We start from the raw sequence: 20,216 nt of genomic DNA on the forward strand, positions 1-20,216 counted from the left end.
ATCTAGCCACCAAGGAATCAAATAAAACTCAAATTTGCTTTAGGGTTGTGTTCAACAAGAATCACATCTGTTTTCAGATTAGCCATTTTGGGACAGACTACAGGTATGCTGTTCTGCAGACTCTCTTCTAGCCATTTCATACATCTGTAAGTAGGGATATTGATGAAACTGTATTTGGCATAAAATACTTGCCAAAAGCTATGGCAAGTTCTTATCTTTTGATAATTTTTTTTGCAAGCCTTCTTCAGTCATTACTCACATGGGGAGGGATACATCAGAACATAAAACTACTCAACAGGAACACAGGAAGTTGCCTTTTACTGAGTTAGACCATTAATCCATCTAGCTCAAGAAAGTATGCAATGACTGGCAGTGGAGTGGCTCTCCACGATATCAGATTGGAGACCTTTCCAACCATACCTGGAGATACCCAGGGATTGAACCTAATGCCTTATGCAGGAAAGTAGATCTTCTACTACTGAGATGTGGCCCTTCCCTAAACACTTTAAAAGCCAAATTGTTACAATACCTTGTAACACAGGATCAACACTACATTCCAAAACAAGTTGTGGCCCAAAAAATTATGGTGACCGTTGCCTCATGCTAGATCATGGGTCGGCAAACTAAGGCCCGGGGGCCGAATCCAGCCCAATCACCTTCTAAATCCGGCTCGCGGACGGTCCAGGAATCAGCGTGTTTTTACATGAGTAGAATGTGTCCTTTTATTTAAAATGCATCTCTGGGTTATTTGTGGGGCATAGGAATTCATTCTTTTTTCTTCTTCTTTCCAAAATATAGTCCGGCTCCCACCACATGATCTGAGGGACAGGGGACCGGCCCCCTGCTTAAAAAGTCTGCTGACCCCTGTGCTAGATAGTCTGCTGTTCATCATCATAACACCTGTCTTGCATTTTATGTGCCACACATTCACAAGTTCAGCAGGAAGCTAGCAAAGGCATCACGGCTTTCATTTTTTAAGCATGACATAAGAATACTGATTAGTGACTACTGAACTCCTTTCTCATCTTTCTGTTTAGGCTGATAATGTGGTATATTCTCTTCAGGGAACAAATTTATTTCAGGCAACGGCAAAGTTCCTGACAAAACAATGATCTAGATATTGCTTATTATATTACTGCATGTTGAAGTTTTTACAAAAAACATACCTGGTGGGTCCATAAAATCAAAATGAACCAAATCATCTATGCCTAGTTTCTTCAGCTGTAATACCACAGAACCCAAGTTGGACCTTAGAATTTCAGGATAGGTGTTGTCCTGGAAAACAAATATTTTATTAATTTTGGTTTCACTTTAGTATCGTATCTGTAATTTTTCCCATTATCCAAAAGCATGAAGACTGCATCCACAGCTGGAACAGAAGACTACAGCCCCAGTGGGCCATACCTGGGGTTGTAAATGTGGTACTGTTATACCTGTCCCAATGGCCCAAGACACAATTAAACTATAGTTCTCTGTCTATTAAAATACTTATGTTCATTTATTCAACAGGACTTAGACTGGGGGGGGGAGAGATCATTGTTGTTGTTTGTTACTAAATTATGCATTTTTGTGTTTTTAAATTTTAAACTACCCTGTAATTCTCAAATGAAGGGCAACATAAAACAGAGCAAGTTAAACTTTACAATGAAATGGATACAAGACCTAGGTCATTTTTAAAAAATTAATGTTTAGAAAAGTATCTGGAAGTAAAATGATGACAAAACTACATAGCACATCTCAAAAATTATACAAAATTATGTGTACTTAAGTTATTCCTTACTAGAAATGTAAAGAAAAGAAATGGGAACTTTATTTCAATTTATGCTGGCTTGTTCTTTTGCTAAGAAATACTGGTCTACTACACGGCAATCAGGAATAAAGACCCTTTTATACTTTATTAATATTCCTATTTACAAAATCCATAAAGAGGCACTTCTACTTTCCTTGACAACAATGGCCACAATTGTTTATGCGAAGATCTGTGTATGTGTGTATGCAATTGTTAAGTATTCAATGGTAAAGTTCCATAGGCATAAATCTACCGCCAGTGATGTTCCCATTAGCAGCAGCCAGCAATTTAACTCAAAATACCTCAAACCAGAATTGGGTATTCTAGGGGAAGGACAGGGACCGGTTCATCGCGGAGGCTCTAGGATCAAGCCCCTCATTCATACCAGCCTGGAGCTTTATCATACTGAAAACCAAGGGAGAGAATTGCCCACACAAAAAGTATCCCTATGGGAGGAGGCGGGAGGCAAGTCGGGGTCCTTTCCTGAACCTCCTGCCTCAACTGGCACAAACTAGCAGGACTTTGGCAGTAGCAGATGACTTGCTTCCTTGCACCCCACCTGAGACACACTCAGAATTGCACTGTACTTGAGATCAAGGCACATGAAAATGTTGAATATCTTCAATCCGTGAAGCAGAAGTAGTATCAGAAGAGTAATATCACACTCAACAACCTTCCACAACCAAAATAATCTAACAAGGCTGACAGTCAAGTCTTCCAGCATGATACATAGTTCGCAGCTCCAAAGGGAGACTATTATTATGTGTTTTGATGATGATTTTTTTTTTTAAAAAAAAAATTATACATCCTGTATTAAACTCTAGTGTAATAACTGGCTTCTAAAATACCGTATTTTGCACTCCATAAGACACACTTTTTCCTCCTAAAAAGTAAGGGGAAATGTTTGTGCGTCTTATGGAGTGAATGTGTGGGCCCTGGAGCCGAATTGCCCAGGGGCGAAAAGCAGATCGTGCTCTCTTTTTTTTGAAAAAGGGAAGTGGGTGTTGAAACAAAGCCACTGATAGTTTGCTGATCAGGGAGAGAGATAAGGGCCGCTAGAGATAAAGGAGGCTGCCTGGGAGGGGGGAGGTAAAAGCCCATGGATTTTTACATTGGGTCACCCCAAATTCACCATCAGATCACATAGCATGTCCATGGCTACAGCCTGCACCAAAAAAATCACCCACCCACTGTTGCGTGGGGCTGCAATGGCGCAAAAACGGATCCACATGGATTTCCAGGATTTTTGCATTGGGCTACCCCAAACTCACCGTCAAATCACATGTCTGTGGCCACAGCATGAACCACAAAAATCATACATCCACTGTTTCGTTCAGAATGTTTTTTTTTTCTTGTTTTCCTCTAATAATAATAATAATAATAATAATAATAATAATAATTTATTATTTGTACCCCGCCCATCTGGCTGGGTCTCCCCAGCCACTCTGGGCGGCTTCCATAAAAACCAAAAATACACTAAAATATCACAGATTAAAAACTTCCCTGAACAGGGCTGCCTTAAGATGTCTTCTGAATGTCAGGTAGTTATTTATTGCTTTGACATCTGATGGGAGGGCGTTCCACAGGGCAGGCGCCACGACCGAGGAGGCCCTCTGCCTGGTTCCCTGTAGCTTTGCTTCTCGCAATGAGGGAACCGCCAGAAGGCCCTCGGAGCTGGACCTCAGCGTCCGGGCAGAACGATGGAGGTGAAGACGCTCCTTCAGGTATACTGGGCCGAGGCCGTTTAGGGCTTTAAAGGTCAACTAAAAACTACATGCGTCTTATGGAGCGAAAAATATGGTAGATCTTTAAAAAAGGAATTTACGCACCTGCATCTCGGTTTTGTAAGCCTTCTCCGTATACAGTCGGAAGCACTTGCCTGGCCTAGTACGACCAGCACGACCAGCTCTTTGCTGAGCAGAAGCTTTACTTATTGCAGTCACCAAGAGAGACTCGACTCTTATACGAGGATTGTATACCTATTTGATGGAAGAGTTAAGTACAGAAAACTAGTATGAGCACTGCACACTTCAAAATTCAAATGTGAAATGTGTAAGAAGAAATCCATTCCAATAGGTGGCTTGTTAAACAAGGAACAAAACTAAGCCATATCTACTACCTATATCTACTACTATTTTGTTCACTTTTGAAGTAGAATCTACTAAGCAGGTTGGTGTCACAACTGGTTTTAAAGCAAGAGAAATGGCCTTTCACATGCTGCACTGGAGTTTTGTAACTAAGTGTAACTCAGTCCTCATTGACTCAGAGAATCTTAGAGCTGGATGGGACCCTGCGAATCATCTAGTCCAACCGTCTGCAACACAGGAATATGAAACTATCATACAGGACTCAAACCTGCAATCCTGGCGTTATCAGCACCATGTGCTATCAGAAATATTCTTCCAGAAACTGAGGACTGCTACAACATGAACTCTTATAGCACTGGCCTACTTGTCGCACAGCACAACCACCTACTTTTTCTTCCACTTATGGATCCACACAATTAACCCCGTTAACCATAAAAAGTAGAAAAGACGACCAAAGACAGGTCAATTCTAAGTAATTCCATCTTAACTTCCGGGGAAATAATCTAGCACGTATGAAAGAATCTGTGTTTACCTTTTGCTTGGCAAATCCAGGATCAATGACAAACACAACGCCATCTATTGTCAATGATGTCTCAGCAATATTAGTTGACACAACTACCTGTTGAACGATAGAACAGAAATCTCTTCTGTGAATGATACAAATAGGGCAAAAATGTTGTATAGTGATGTCAGGTGCTGCCGCACTTTGAAGCCTTTTTGTCAGGATTTCAAAGCCAGCATGGGCTACTTGAAAGCCCATTGTAATCAGCTCTGCAAAGGACTTTCCACCCACACTGTTCATTGTAACCTCCTTCAAGCCTCAGAGGTTTAAACAAGCCCTGCAAAAAGGAGCTGGGAGTGTGTACCTTAGTAGAGCTCTAGGGTGGGGAGAGGTGATTCTCAGCTTCACCCTCCCCTCTTCCGCTCTTGCCTAAATCATCCTCCTTTCCTCCCTCTCCCTTCCTCTGCCACTGCTACATCACTGATGTCACATATTACATCAGTTATAGTGTGTGTGTGTGTGTGTGTGTGTGTGTGTGTGTGTGGCTTCCCCAGAATGGGCTGGGAGCCTGAATGGGAAAGCCAATGCAAATAGGTCATGCTAAAGGGGTTTCTGCTTGCAAACGAGAATAGCTTTCACTGTTATTCTGGTTGCCACCTGCAATATAAGCACTGCCACATTATGTAACCCCAGCTGCATCATTCAGTGTGGGTGAGGTCTCCAAACACAAGCAAGAATACCTTATTTCCAGGGAGACCTTTCTTTCAGCCCACTGCTGAACAACAATTTAGGGCATGCTAACATGAGCGGAATTATAGTTGTGACCACTCTGTCAGTTGTTATCCCAAGCCCCACACCCTTTCTAACAGCTGAAGCTGGGAGGACAAAGCAGAGCCTTGAAAGAATGCAGCTCAGAGATAAGAACATCTCATCTCTTTATTCTAGATAACAGGTCTTCAAATGGTGCAGCTGGACCCACTTGTGGGTCACGCCCTGATCCAAGGTGGGTCACAACAGGAGCACTACCACCATGCAAATATATGGTCAACAATTAAGAATTGGGTCCCCCAACGCATGTTTGGGTTAAAAGCAGGTCCCAGAATGGAAAAGGTTGAAGAAACCAGTTCTAGATCACCATACCATGTGATTACTCATTTTTTAAAAAATGTTGGGTTTCTGGCTTCTGGCTACAGTGGTGCCCCGCAAGACGAACGCCTCGCAAGACGGAAAACCTGCTAGACGAAAGGGTTTTCCGTTTTGGAGGCGCTTCGCAAAACGAATTTCCCTATGGGCTTGCTTCGCAAGACGAAAATGTCTTGCGAGTTCCTGCGGGGTTTTTCCCCTCCCCCCCCTTTCCTAAGCCGCTTATCAGCTGATCCGCTGATAAGCCGCTTATCAGCTGATCTGCTAAAAGCCGCTAAACCGCTAATAGCGCTAATCCGCTAAGCTGTCAATGGGCTTGCTTCGCAAGACGAAAAAACCGCTATACGAAGAGCCTCACGGAACGGATTAATTTCGTCTTGCGAGGCACCACTGTACTTTGAACTTAAAACCTCATTATAACACTCACAACTATAAGTCTGCCAAATCACACCCAAGGCTGCTTTGGCCCCGCAGGGTGCCTTGAACCATCAGTTTGAGAAATAACACAACGATCCAATTCTCAAACTGCATATTTCCATATCAATGGCAACTCCCTAAACTTCTCCTTTTCCCATCCCTCTATTGAAACTATTTCTAAAATTCTGCTTCACTGAAATCTTTTAAATCATGCATTTAAAGTTAATGCATCAATGGTTACAAATTAAGTTCATTGATTTCTTTATTTTAAAAATTAAACAACATGATTCACTCCTGTTTACAGGACAAAGCTAATCGCTCCGATTTCCACGTGGAAGAAAAGAACACTGTGGAATTCACAAGTGATGAACTTAAATACCACAGCACCCTAAAATCAGCTGGAAAGACACAAAGGGTGAGAGATGAGAAAGGAAACTGGAGCACATTTCCCAAATATTAGATGTTTTAGCATGTGAAGCTCAAAGCTAAGTTCTTTTGCGATGCACAGTAACCAGATTTCGGCAATATATGCCAAGCTATAAAATGTTTACAGTGTAATTCTATACATGTCTACTCAGAAATAAGTTCCACTGATTTCAATGTGACTAACTCTCACCTAAACGGGTATAGGAGAATAGTGTTCATAACTTTACCTTTCGTCCTATTGCACCATTTGTTTTTTTGGGAGGGGGAGGCTCAAAAATCCTCTGTTGCTGCTGCGGCGGAAGTGTAGAATATAATGGAATGATTTTAATGTCACCAACTTCAGGGCCCAGATCATCAATTTCACGCTTTATCCTCTTACAGGCTTCATCTATTTCCTACACAAACAAGAGTCCATGAAAACTTTAAACTTTTTTCCAGCTTAATGGCTATGAAAGCTTTAAAAAAAAAGAAGACTTGCTACAAAACAAGTTATTTTTAAACTAATTTGGACATTTGTTGAATTTTCAATGGGACTTCCACAGCAGTCCAAGATGCCTCATAGTCTTTATTCCAATGAGCATAACAGCCTTATTTGCATTCAACACCCTTTTTCTTTTAGTCGTATTTCCTAATTAATTCTCTACAAATTGTACTAAAATTGAAATCTCTCACCCAGGAATATTAAACTGCACTCATGACCTTTTCAATTTTCAGAATCTAAAAGAAATTGATGTGCAAGATATTTTAAATAAGCCAATTAAGCTTTAATGTCACGTATCACTAATGCAATTATATGGAAGATTTGCTTCATTGTATCTAATGAGAACAAACACCTTTACAGTATAAACATAGATGTTCAAGAAGCAGCCTCCTCTCAGTCCAAGTTAACATGGTTTATGAAAGACCTCAGAACTCTTACTATAAATTGTTTTGTATCTTCCCATGGAGACGGCTACAGTGTTATTGAACTTCAAGGTATTTATCAACAAGCTAAGATATTACTAAAGTTCTGAGGAAGTCTCACCCATTAACCTATCCTATGGTGGGAAATACAGAAAAACATGAATTGTCACATTATTACCACATTATTTAATACTAAAACGGACGAAAAAGATGAATGAGTAGCAGTAGTTTCTCTTAAACAAGAATAAAAGTCAAGATATAGTGAAGTATGAACCATGCACTTTATACAGAACTGCTACAGAAATTATGGTTCTACCACTTATTTTCCAGTCAAGACTTCAATGAAGATGTAGTTGTCTTTTGTTTCGTGTTCTATTCAACAATCTAGAATCACACCACCTCCTCATCACTTTATACGTCAATAGAACTTGCTACCAAAAAAAGTCTAAAATATTAAGAGGGGGACTGGAATGGCATGAATACCTTTTTGAAATCAGAAACCTTTTTTTAGTTTCTTAGTGCTTTCTTGCAAAAATGATTTCGATGTAAAAAGAAATACCTCTATCACTCTGGGTTAGGATGCCCCCTACTGGTCTACTAAACTAGAAACAAAAAATATACTTACTGTGTAAAGCTATGATTTATGTTTAAAAAGTTCAGACAACTTTCTAGTTATGTCACAAAAATAGTTTCAAAACAGGTGAAGCCAAAACCCAATTAACTTATGATATATATCCAGTAATATGCAAAGTTTGTTAGCCTCGTAGTAATTTGCTACAGAACAGAAACAATAAGCCATGCATTCTAATATCCCCTGCTTCACAATGGGTATATTATGTGTTTTAATTACAGTGACTGCATACTTTGACCACATTAGTTCAAATGCATCAGACAATGTGGTTAAGATTATTTCGTGGAACCCAAGACTCTATATAAAAGCGCTCACTCAACAGACATGTTCAATACTTAAAATATTAAAACAGAAGAATTTGAACTTTCCATTTTAGAATGTGGAAATCACCATAGTAGGTTTGTAAAACCTATAGCTGTCAGATTAAAAGACCACAAAATATGAATTCAAAATGGGCAGGGAGGTAGTTTCACGGTTAATGACCAGATGATCTTATAGTAAGTTCAGTTCTCCAAATATGTGCTAGAATCAGAGCAGGATTCTACAGTTTGCTTTTTTGGATAGCCATAGAATCTGCTCGGAAACAAAAATAAGAGGTCACAGCAAGCCCCCTCAATTACTGACAGGGTTGGGTCCTGCTACAGAAAAGAGCAAAGGCACTATTGGAACAGCAAGTGCTACTATGAACAAGCATCTTTCTTCCACAGCACAGAGTGGAAAACAGGGCCACCAAAGCTACGACATAGGAGTCTCTGCACTTCCAAGAAAGGTTGCTAAGCAACAGTGACAGACTCTTAAGATATTTGTTTCTTCCGGGCACGCCAATGAGCTGAAGTGTTGGCTCCCCAAGGAGAATGGAAGGAAAGTATTCTGCTCAGCAGCCTTTTCTTCCTGTGTGACACTTTGAGGAGCGTCTGTACTTCTACTCTGTTGACCAGCAACCAAAAAGTTTCCAATTCCAGGACACCTCAACTATGGAGAACAAGGCTGAGCAAGTCCCAGCCTTGAAGTAATTCACATTATTACACATCAGCATGTGAACATGCTGGTTTGTATCTGACATTTAAATAAAATGCCCATTTACGTATGCGGCACCAGTCTATAGTAGCTCAAAGCTTCCGACATTGGAAGTCGATATTATCAACTATATTGGATGGGAAGACAGGAAATGATAAGAACCCAAAGCAATAACAACAAACCACAGTAGGATATGAGGCTTTTTTTAAAAAAAAGCTAAGGCGTCTCTCACAAGGAGATCTTTGGAAGTCCTTCGAAATATTGTTAAAATTTTTGTCCAGATTCATTTTGCCCAAGGGATTTGGCTAATCAAGAATAGCTTCTAATGCAACGTTCTGTACTTGGGTATACACCTGAGTATAGGCATGGAAACAGTGACAGTGCTCCCGATTCCAAAGATGTAAAAGGCACAAGCTGCAAATATATACATAATAGCCTTTCATAGCTGACACGCTGTGCATACATTTGAATATATGTATAGCCAGGTGGAAAGTGTTGCCGCAGAAGCCTCCTAACAGGTAACAGAATACAACTAGAGCAGTGTTTCCTAAACTGCAGCCCAAGTGACCACAAACAGTCTAATGCTCTTGTCTTACCAACCACCTGAAAGAACATGCTGAAAAGCAGTTCTTTTTGTAAAGCCTTTGAAAAGGCACCATCAGAGCAACTGACACTGTGAGCAACTGTCTCGTGTAATGGCCGCCACAAAGGTCTTTCAAGCAACCTACCATGCGGCTGTTGCAGTTTAAGAATCAATGGACTAGTAGTAATTTGACTGCTACACGATCTCTAACAATGCCTTCCCTCTCTTCATACTGTGAGCTCTGTCTTTTGGCTGAAGTACATAATACCAGCTATACCACAGTGCAGAAGCAGCCAACTTTTAATTCAGGTTTTTTCCTGCTGTCTTCCCACATGACAGCCATAACATAAAAGAATATCTATATAGGAAAATGGTTCAGAATATAATAAAAAGATTAAGACCATCTGGACTAAAGGTTACTTTTTATAACAGTAATTAGCCTCTCCTAACCTCTAAATCGATCATAAAATCAATGGAGAATTAATTATTATGTAGTGTATATGCAATTCCTTGGGTTTCAACTCCACCAAGGATGGAAATATAGTTAAGGTTTCTATAGATACTTCAATCTGCCATCAAATAAATGCCTTTTGTCTTCAGCTGCAGCAGAATACATTAGTTAACTGTCAGAACACATTAGTGTTAGTCCTAAACGTACTTAGGGCTACTGTGTTAGTACAGGTGCTTGCTTGGAAAGTTAAAAATGAGAAGATGCAACTGAAATGGCTTGCTTATGTGTCTAGTTGTAATGAGTACACAAGGGTGCAGTATGGAAAGCAAGTCATTTGCTAGGCAATTTAAAGCGACGGAAGAAATCTTCGCAGTATATCCATCTCTCTTGCGGTTTACATCAAAGAGCAGTGCATAAGCTGAACGGTCAATTCACTTTCTACATATGTTTTTACAAAAAAGATTTATTCCTCAGGTCCTACTTTGTCTTTACTGTAGTTGTTTGTGCAGGATGTTTCTTGTCTTGCTGCTAGTCACATACAATTTAGAAAAATGTTACAAATTTCAAACTGTCTTTCTGAAAGTCTCTTCTGACATACATGCTTACAGTGTCTGACAAATGAGACAACTGCACACCTAAAGTTTGAAGCAGCAAAGCCAACATGTCTCATGGGCATATGTTTTTATCAGCAGCACATTAGAGCAATCCTGTCCATTAATTCAAAAATCAGCAGAATACACAAAATAAAGCTATTTTCTTGCACCTCCAGGTTGTGTCGTGAAGTATTACTGGCAAAGCACAACCTGTTATACTGAAATTTATTTTTACTGTCACACAGCTAAGGTGAATCCGTTCCATTTGATCCAGGAGGAAGAAATGTGGTTTACAGATATTGCTCCAAATCAGGGCCCTAGCCAAACCTGCTCCAGATCTTCCAGTATCTGCAGGACATTAAAGGCTAGTGCGGCTTTTTATACTGCGTATCTCTAGCACAGCTAAGTCAGAAATAGCTGCAACAGACTACAAGATCTAGGGATCTGTTCATTCCTTCTGACATTTTATATGAAAGTGAGCACAGCCCTCTAATCAAAAAGAAATGGCTACAACCGATCAAGAACTTCTTCAGCAACTACAACTGCAAAAGGTGGCGTGTCAGGGAGGGAAATACTAATACTGTGCTGAATTCAAGTCCCCAAAACAACATCTTCTTTTACACCTTGTCCCCGTGCACCAGAGCCAGGGTTCGCTTTTGCAACGGGTTCTGCAGTCACATCCCTGGAACGTTAGAGAAATGGGAGTTCCACACACCAGGCTCTTTATCCCTTTAGCTTCTTTCGCATGGAAAGAATATACAAAGAAGCATACAGCTCACCTCACATGGAGAGAGCAATTGAATTGCTGTTTCATGTGTCCAGCCAGTCAGGAGCACAGCTTCTTTAACTGGAGGAAACCATACTGCTGAATCAAATGACTAAGGACACTGTGACTGCTCCCAACTCAGATGTGCCAGCATGCAGCAAGAGACTTAAGTTAATGAAAGCTGTAGGGGAGGGATACCTCAGCACATTCACTACTATCTACAATCACACAGTGAACCACAGAAACTGCCACCGTAAAGCACTCCACCTCCCCCCTCAATATTCCAAGACTGTGGATAGGGATTACAGCTATTTTGTCAAGCAGAAAACGTTCAGGTTTTCCCACTTCAATTGCATCCTACTATCTTGTTGCAGAGAAAGTAGCAACTTGGATTCCTCAAGTATTAAGTTGGAACTCATTGGAACAGAAAGCAAAAGGTATTTCATTATGGTCATTTTATGATACAGGATTCCTCCTGATCCCATCTGCAACCTAGTGGGATGATCTGGGCCAAATACTGGACTGCGAGGATGTTGTGGAAGAGAAAATATGTGGGAATCTCTCTTGCAGAACAGTGAAGAAAACCATTTTGAACTGTTTACAAATTGTCTTTGACTTCCTCCAAATTAAGTACATGCAATAGCTTTATTTCACAGCTGTGCTGCTGATTTCGCAGTCCGATCAGGACTTTGGGGGAGTCACCATATTCAGAGCACAACATCTTTTGATTTGTCTATATGTTCTCTGTATCTGTTTTTAGAGTACAAAGAGGATATAACAACTGAAACCTCACATCAATAAGGGATTTGCTTACAGGACCTAGATGAGGTAGTTTAGAAGTGGAAAACACTGTGAGTTTACTGCAAGAAGACAGAATTGAACAGATATGCTACACGCAGTTTACACATTTAGAACCTTTGAAAAGTGGATTGCACATCACCTTAAATAATAACACTACACACCTAGAACGGTTTAAAGAGGGCAATCAGCAAATTAGAAACTTTTACAGAAATAGAAATCTGTTTTCCAATCTTGCCTTTTAAAAGCAATCTTTTGTTCAGATTGGTTATAAACTTATTTGGGGAAGCATGCACAAATTTCATTCCACTAGTGCAACAGCCATTCTGCAAGGGGGAACCTTCTGAATGTAACAATGAAATCTGAGGTGTTACATTTGTGAAGTATATTCATAGATAGCCTCTTATGACTTTGATTCCAGTAAATGCAATGTTTTGAAATGAAACCTTTTAAATAATTTTTAAAAACCCTCTTGATTATAAAGTCCTGAGCAGGTGCCAGCTATGAGGTTATGCAAAAATTAATAAAGAGGAAGGACATTCTCCTTGAGATGCAAGTACAATTTTTCTCAGTCTACATTTTAACTACTGTTTGTCCATTTAGTGTATTTCAACTGTAATCCACACAGAGCTTTTCTTATGAAACTGCTGAAAAATAAGTAGTTAGTAACTCCTAAGAGAAAATACTTTTTTAATATAGAGCAAAAACCTCATGTGCAACCTTTATGAGAAAAAAATCTCAGAAATACCTCTTGTCCAGTAAGAAAAAGTAGAAGATCTCCTTCCTCCTCTTCACACATATGAATCTGGATTACTGTACGAATAGCTGCCTCGAGGTAATCCCTTTCCGGTTCTGGGGTATAAAAGATCTCCACAGGATGCGTACGGCCAGGAATAGTAAGGAGAGGACAGTTGTCAAAATAAATCTGAAACTTGCCAGCATCAAGAGTTGCACTCATAACTATAACCTGCAATATTAAAGGGGAAAGGTGTTATTTGGAAGCTGGCTCCCACATACCAATTCTTAGGTACACTAAAATGTAACGTGAATATCAAAACCAACATGATCACACCGTCACATTCGCATTTGCTTAAGTTACTATCCTATGTACACTCACTTGGGAATTCATTGAGACATGCTTTTGGATAAATACACAAAGGAATGTACTGTGTGTTTAATAAAGCAAACATTGGGGAAGAAAGGGGTGAACAAAGTTGCTAAAATATTACTTATAACCTAAGGTTTTCCATGAATTATAAAAGTTCCCACTATGAACAAATTTCAAGCACACATACAAAATGCAAACCTTATTTAACATGTGCAAAGCAATCCAGTAGTGGGAACATCTTCTACAAATGCGTTTTCCAGCATTCTACATTTGATATATACTACTGACCTTTAAATCAGATCTTTGCCTTACAACCTCTTTTAGAACTCCCATCAAAATATCGGTAGCCAGTGTTCTTTCATGGGCTTCGTCAAGAATTATTACTCCATAACGTTCCAGCAAAGGGTCATTCATAGCTTCACGTAGTAACATACCATCAGTCATGTACCTGAACAGGAAACCAATATTTTAATCCCAGATACAGGATGTTTTTCTTCTTCCCTTACTTCATACAGAAAATGCTCTTAACTTTCTCCTATCTTCTTCTTCCTGAACTTGGAAGGATTAAACTGTACACAGTCCAATGTTTTTTGTCAGTGTTAGCACCACACTTGCTCTGTTTCCCTTGCAATCTTGGTTGATATAGCCATGAGTTAATAATGTTAATAATGGCAGCAAGGTATGTCTAGCTGCTTAGGGGAAGTGCAATGTCATTGCCAGCTTTCCTGTTTGACAGTGATGAAAGCAAGAAATACCACACAGATCCCTCTCTATCACGACCATATTCATGGTACAGTATATATACCAACCAACTAAAAATTACAGGGTAGACCTCTTTTATCCCTTGCACAGAATGTGTGCATTTTTCTTTAGCCTAGCCATTAAAAACATACTGCTGACACCCAGGTCAATGGTCTTTGTATTTCTGACAGGCACTACTTGTCTACTTTTGGAGAATGTAAACTTATCTATGCTGAGTGGAACCTATCCGCTTGTGCTGCAGCAAGTGTCTCTGTTCTGGGCCAGAACAATGAGTCATATAGAGATGCAGCAAGTAGTTCCCTTTGTGGATAGGTACATGGGTCTCAAAAGAAACCTCTAATTTGTTTTTTCCTCACTGCACTCCCACCGTTCTCTCATAGCACAGTGTTTGGGAACTGCTATTCTAGCCTCATTTCTTTCTTTCTTTCTTTCTTTCTTTCTTTCTTTCTTTCTTTCTTTCTTTCTTTTTGTATAACTGTCAGAGCTGCCTCTAGGTCCCAGCTCACAGAGGACCAACGCCAGGCTGTCGTTATGTACAAAAGTCTTTATTGAGGTTTAGTTTCCATTTCAAAGCCGCAGCACGCAGCTCTACGTCTTAAAGCCTAGACCGGCGAAGTCCCGTCTGAGTCTCCGCCCCTTCCACACCAGTTTAAGACTCTCGCTTTGCTCCACCTCTTCCTAAGTTCCTTTCTCCTCTGGGCCCTCCTGCCCGCTAGGGTTTCATCCTTTCTGGACTCCTCTGACGCTGACCCCCCTGATTCTTCCCCCTCCTTCCGGCGGGCTTTAGGACCTGGTTCCCTATCCGGGCTACCTTCTGTGCCGCTCGCCTGTACATTTAAACTTGGCGCGCGCGCCCAGCAGGCAACTTTCCTCTTGACCGTTCCCTCGCTCTCCGATGGAGGCGTGGCCAACCCTGACTCATCTTCTCTCGCTGGTGGTGAATATGTGGGCTCTGATACCTGGGACTCCTCCCCCCCACTACGCTCTGGTGGGGAAGCTGGTCCTGACTTCCAACTGCTGCTCTGGGAGTCCCCGCTGGCCCCTTGCTTCTGGGGTGTCCCCCTTGGGTCCCCCCTTGCCCTGGCCATCGGCGCCCCCTTCTGTGAATCTTCTGATTCGCTGGAGAGGCTCATGGAATCTATCGGGCTGCTGTCATCTTCTCCTACGCTGCCCTCGGATTGCTCCCCCTCGCTCTCCATCTCCTCCCCTCCCTGCGCTCCCGCTGAGTCCCTGACAATAACCCTCATCTCTTTGCATTCACGCAAGGACACCCATAGTACATGCAGGTTTTGAACACAGCTTTCCCTCTTTAAAAGCCATGGAACCAGAAAACAGGTTCAGAGAACCTCCAGGAACAAAGGCAGTATGCTGTGGAGCACAAGTGGGGAAGAGTGCCGCTGCTGCGCTCACGTTCTGCTTGAGAGCTTCATAGGACTCTAGTTGGCCGCAGTAACAACAGGATGCTGGGCCTTTGGTCTGATGCAGCAGAGCTGCCCTCACCTGATCTCATGTATGATGTCATGTGTGAGGCAGGTAAGACCTGCCTCAATCACAAAAGGGTTTGCAGACACTTGAGAGGCACTCTGCGAGTGCCAACAACCAGCTGATTGTCAGGTCTTACAAAAGCCACACACAGAGTTTTCCAAGACCCCAATGATCAGCTGTGCTTTGCAGGCAGTGCCTTTGCCCACACAGTTTGAGTTCAAAAATGGGTTAATCGGGTGACTGACAGGCGGACAACATTGTTCAGCTATCAACCAGCCCACTGATTGGATTCAGTTTTTCACCCCTCATTTAGATACTCAGTGGGGGCTCAAATCTGCATAAATTGAATCAGTGAGGTGCCCCTAAAAACATAAACATATGTGAGGACAACTAAGTGTTTCATATTTGTAACACGCGTTTAGAATATTCAACAACAGTAACTCTCATTTGGTGAGTTGAAATGGTTTTTTTTTTTTTCAAATTCAAAATAATTATGCATTCAGCCCTGTATATACTCCACTGCTTGGCATACATTGTCCTATTAGCAATGCAGTACACTAGAGATCCGTAACAGCCCTGCTCAAACCCTTACAAAATATAGTCACACCCATTCATGTCATTTTTAAAGGCAACTATACTCTCTAATGATTCTTAAGCTGCAGAAGAAGCAGATTTGTACTTTTAGATGCATTTGCAGTGATGCTATTAGTGACACTACCTGATTAATAGTCTCCTCTGAAAATATTGTTTGGATGAAGAAATTAAGCAAAGTTAACTTGGTACACTACACAGTTTCCTCTTCAGGGACTTGTCCATATTGCATTTCAGGAGGAAATCTCTATTGTAAACCACTTAGAGCTTTTCCCAAAATAAAGCAGTATGTATTTTTTAACTAATAAACAAATAACCTATTACACATGTTGGCATTTACATGTTCCTCCACACTAAACCAGGGAGAAAGTAACAAAAGAATTGCATGTGTCTCCCAAACATTTCTATCTTTCCACAAACATTTCTATCTTTCCACAGACAGACTGGGTGGTCTGAGAGACACCATGGTCAAATAAATGTGATATACTTTACTACAGCATAGTGAAGTTGTTACTTTCTACATGCACTGAATAGAACAGACATATGAATGCTCACAGCTCTTCCCAAGCTGAGATGTCTCCCTCGAATATAAGCTAGCGAGCAAACAATTTCGAAAGCCTCTCCTCCCAAGATGGTTGATTTTAGGAAAAGGTGGCATTCAATACTTACTTCAGAATAGTTTTTGCACTACTGCAGTCTTCAAATCGAATAGAGTACCCAACTTCTTGTCCTAACATGACATCCATCTCATCAGCAACACGCTGGGCCACACTCATTGCGGCAACTCTTCTGGGCTGCGTACAAGCAACACCTCTCTTTGGCCCCGGCAGTGACCGCATATAATCAACGCACCACTGAGGAATCTATCAGGAAAAATCTTCGGTATATTATTTATATTTCTAAAATGTATCAGAGTTGTTAAATGATAAATACAAATAGGCCCTTATTCAAGAAGCTTGTATTATTATTATTTTTAATAATATTTATTAAAGATTTTCAAATATAACAAAAAAAAGAAAAACATCCAAATTTAAGGCCTTCTTTTCAATATCATCTTTCCAGGACTTCCCCTCCCCACCCCCTCTTGTATTCCAATTCTTTCAAATAGATTCAACAAATTCTTACCCCAAATTTTAAAATTATTATCATTAACCCAATTTAAAAAATATTTTCCCATCCCCTAAAATCGACCTGTTCCCTTCCACGAGTTCCCCTCTTTAATATAAGATACAGATTAACATAAAAGAATTAAAAAAAGAATAAAATATAATTTAACACCCTTTGGATTCCAAATTTCCCTCCCCCCTTTCCCGGTTGCGTTCCCAATGTCCATCAAATCCACGGTCTCCTGGAGCTCCCACATCTGAACCATAATCTAAGCCATAATCCTTCACCAGTCCGCTTTGCCGTCTTTTTAGTAATCTTTACCGTCTTTTAATCATCTTTAATTTCAAATGTCCAATCTTAGAAAGGGTCTATCTTCCAACTTTGTCCAGTTCTTGTTTTTCTTGTTGTTCTTGATGTTCTCTCTTCTCCTCTTTTTTTTTTCTTTTTTCCCCCCTGCTCTCTTGCACAAATGTTCTAATTCCAAAAAGCTTGTAATTCCTCTACAGAGGCTTTGTTATTCAGGAACAAAACATTACGTCAAGTCCCTTCCATTCTTCAATAGATAAATCTATTGTCTCCTTTAGTGTGTAGACCTCTGTAGACAAAATAGAGTTCCATTTCTGCAGTTTCCCAGGAGATAAAATGTCCGATTCAAATTCCATGCCATCGATACTTGTAATAACCCACAGCTCCTCTAGAGGGATTATAGTAACTCAGTTTCATTCCCGATCTCACCCACCAGTCAAAGTAACTTATTATTCCTTGTTTTAAACAGTTTATATCCAATTTATAACAAATGTAACCAGCAAAGTCCTCGTAACAAAGTTCTCTTTTTGTTCTTCAGTTTTGGCAGCTCCTTTGACAGCTGTCAAAACCTCTATTTCTCCTCTCCAGGCGCTCTCACGGATCGCTCCCGGGGCTTCCAGGGGGGGGTTGTATTTTAATTCACATTCCACTCTTCTCCTCCAGCCCGGCTTATAATTTTCCATCGCGAAATTAATATCTTTATCAAAAGAAAAGGTTGCGCTCGATCTTAGTTGTCAGGTCCTTTGCTTTAGCTCCTCTACAACAGGGGGGAGGTTGACTTCCTTTTTATACCTCCCCCACCCGCTCCGAATTTAAGAAAAAATTTATTCCCCTTTTTAATCCAAGTTCCAATTACTCACGGGTTGTTCTTTTAAGTCCAGATTTTCAATGGAAGAAGTCAGCGCTCTCCGCCAAATGGCATGCGGCTTCGCTCGGCAGGGGAAGCGGAGGACTCACAGCACCCCCCCCCTGTCACCCGCTCCGCAGCCTTTAAAAAGGCTCCTTCGCGTGGTCGGGGGGGCGCAAACGGTGCCAGCCGAGTCACCATGCCCATGGGTTTCAGCGCCCATGGTTTTTGAGGGTCCCCGCGTCGCCGGCGCGGTAGAACCCAGCCCCTGCCGAGCAGACTCCCTCCGGAGCTCGGAGGGAGTCCGCCATTCGGCGATGGCGCCAACCCGGAAGTTCTCAAGAAGCTTGTATTAAATTGACACAAGCAGGGAAGAAAGGGGCAACAGTCATAGGAACTTGTGTTCAATGCACATTAAAATGACCAAATATAATAGCCACCAGCGACTATGAAACTAAGTGCTGAAGTGTTTCACTTAGCCTCCATATTTACTGAAGATAAATATCAGTCTTTCAGTTACTATTCAAAGAAAGTGTAAATCTATGACAAAGCGTTCCGCTTGCAACTCCAATAGCTAAAAAATTGGATCATATTACTGTGAAAAGTTGTACACTAATATGAAAAGAAGTGCTTCTGTAAAAGGGTAAAAGATAAAACATTTTAAAAGATACTAAGGTACAGTGGTGCCCCGCAAGACGAATGCCTCGCAGGACGAAAAACCCGCTAGAAGAAAGGGTTTTCCGTTTTTCGAGGCGCTTCGCAAGACAAATTTCTCTATGGGCTTGCTTCGCAAGACGAAAACGTCTTGCAAGTCTTTTTTTCGCCCCCCCCCCCCTTGTCTAAGCCGCTAATAGCCGCTAAGCCGCTAATAGCGCTAAGCCGCTAATAGGGTTGCTTCGCAAGACAAAAAAACCACAAGACGAAGAGACTCGCGGAACGGATTCTTTTCGTCTTGCGAGGCACACTGTAACTGGTTTAGTACACCCTAACAAGAGATAAACTAGGATACACAGTAGCAAAAGGGACATAGAAATTTTTTAATCCAATTAAATGAACTCAAAAGTAAAGTACTAATTTTTCCCCCAGTGTCTACTTTGTTTAACCTCCAACCACTGAATGCAACGCTATTCCATACGAGAGCATCAGCATGTAAAACACACAACTTCCCTCAAATACAAACAGAATATAATGGGTTCAAATCAATGTGGCTCAAAAATCTGCAGGTTTTGGGGTGTGAATGGTATGTTTAATGCCATTCTGAAAGCTGCTTTTAGAAACAGAGTATTATACATTCATCTTTGAGACAAGTGGCTGTTGAACTGAGAGAGGAGAGGCAGAGGACTGCATGCAGCGCTAAATTCCTATTTAAGACAGTCAGAGGAGGAGGAGCAATAAAAGAAGACATATTCCCCAATTTCATATAAACGACTACCTTGTATCTATCTTGACTATGCAAAAATGCAGGGATAGGAATTTGAAGCTTTACCTGAATTAAGCTGTTTAATAAAACAGCAGAACAATGGAGTTCATATTGATGTTCTGCAGGGACTAAGCAAAGTAGCCTTAAACTACAGAGACCTAATGGTGATGCTACAGCCAACAACCAAAGATAAACTGGCATGATCTTTAAGTGACTGCTTCAAGAAGAGAAGATACACATTTTCATTTTATGACTCCTAATGCTTCAATACATGAGCAAGGAAATTGAAAGATGTGAACTAAAATAACTTAATGCAACTCGGGTACTCAATCAGCTGGCAATACTTGGAAAATGTCCTGATTAAACTGGAGACTATATCAAGTGAGGATTCCAATGAATGCTTAATCCTACCATTAAGAACATCCTGGCTACCACCCTTTGGTTAACAAGATCTTCCCTAGTGGGGGGAAAATCTGCTATAGCG

At 40.9% G+C, this 20,216-nt stretch overlaps 1 protein-coding gene across 1 annotated transcript in view; it reads right to left on the reverse strand.

Moving 5' to 3' along the window:
• DHX15 (DEAH-box helicase 15) overlaps positions 1–20,216 on the reverse strand; it is a 51,000-nt gene that overhangs the window by 13,557 nt on the left and 17,227 nt on the right. Inside the window, exons 3-9 of the mRNA XM_079989694.1 lie at positions 16,722–16,915; positions 13,503–13,662; positions 12,855–13,073; positions 6,592–6,759; positions 4,409–4,495; positions 3,619–3,768; positions 1,167–1,275 (exon numbers count right to left, since the gene is read on the reverse strand). Coding sequence (XP_079845820.1) covers positions 1,167–1,275; positions 3,619–3,768; positions 4,409–4,495; positions 6,592–6,759; positions 12,855–13,073; positions 13,503–13,662; positions 16,722–16,915 — 1,087 coding nt within the window. The remainder of the gene's footprint in view (positions 1–1,166; positions 1,276–3,618; positions 3,769–4,408; positions 4,496–6,591; positions 6,760–12,854; positions 13,074–13,502; positions 13,663–16,721; positions 16,916–20,216) is intronic.

Source organism: Podarcis cretensis (assembly GCF_951804945.1).
Source record: "Podarcis cretensis genome assembly, chromosome: 9".
Classification (NCBI taxonomy): domain Eukaryota; kingdom Metazoa; phylum Chordata; class Lepidosauria; order Squamata; family Lacertidae; genus Podarcis; species Podarcis cretensis.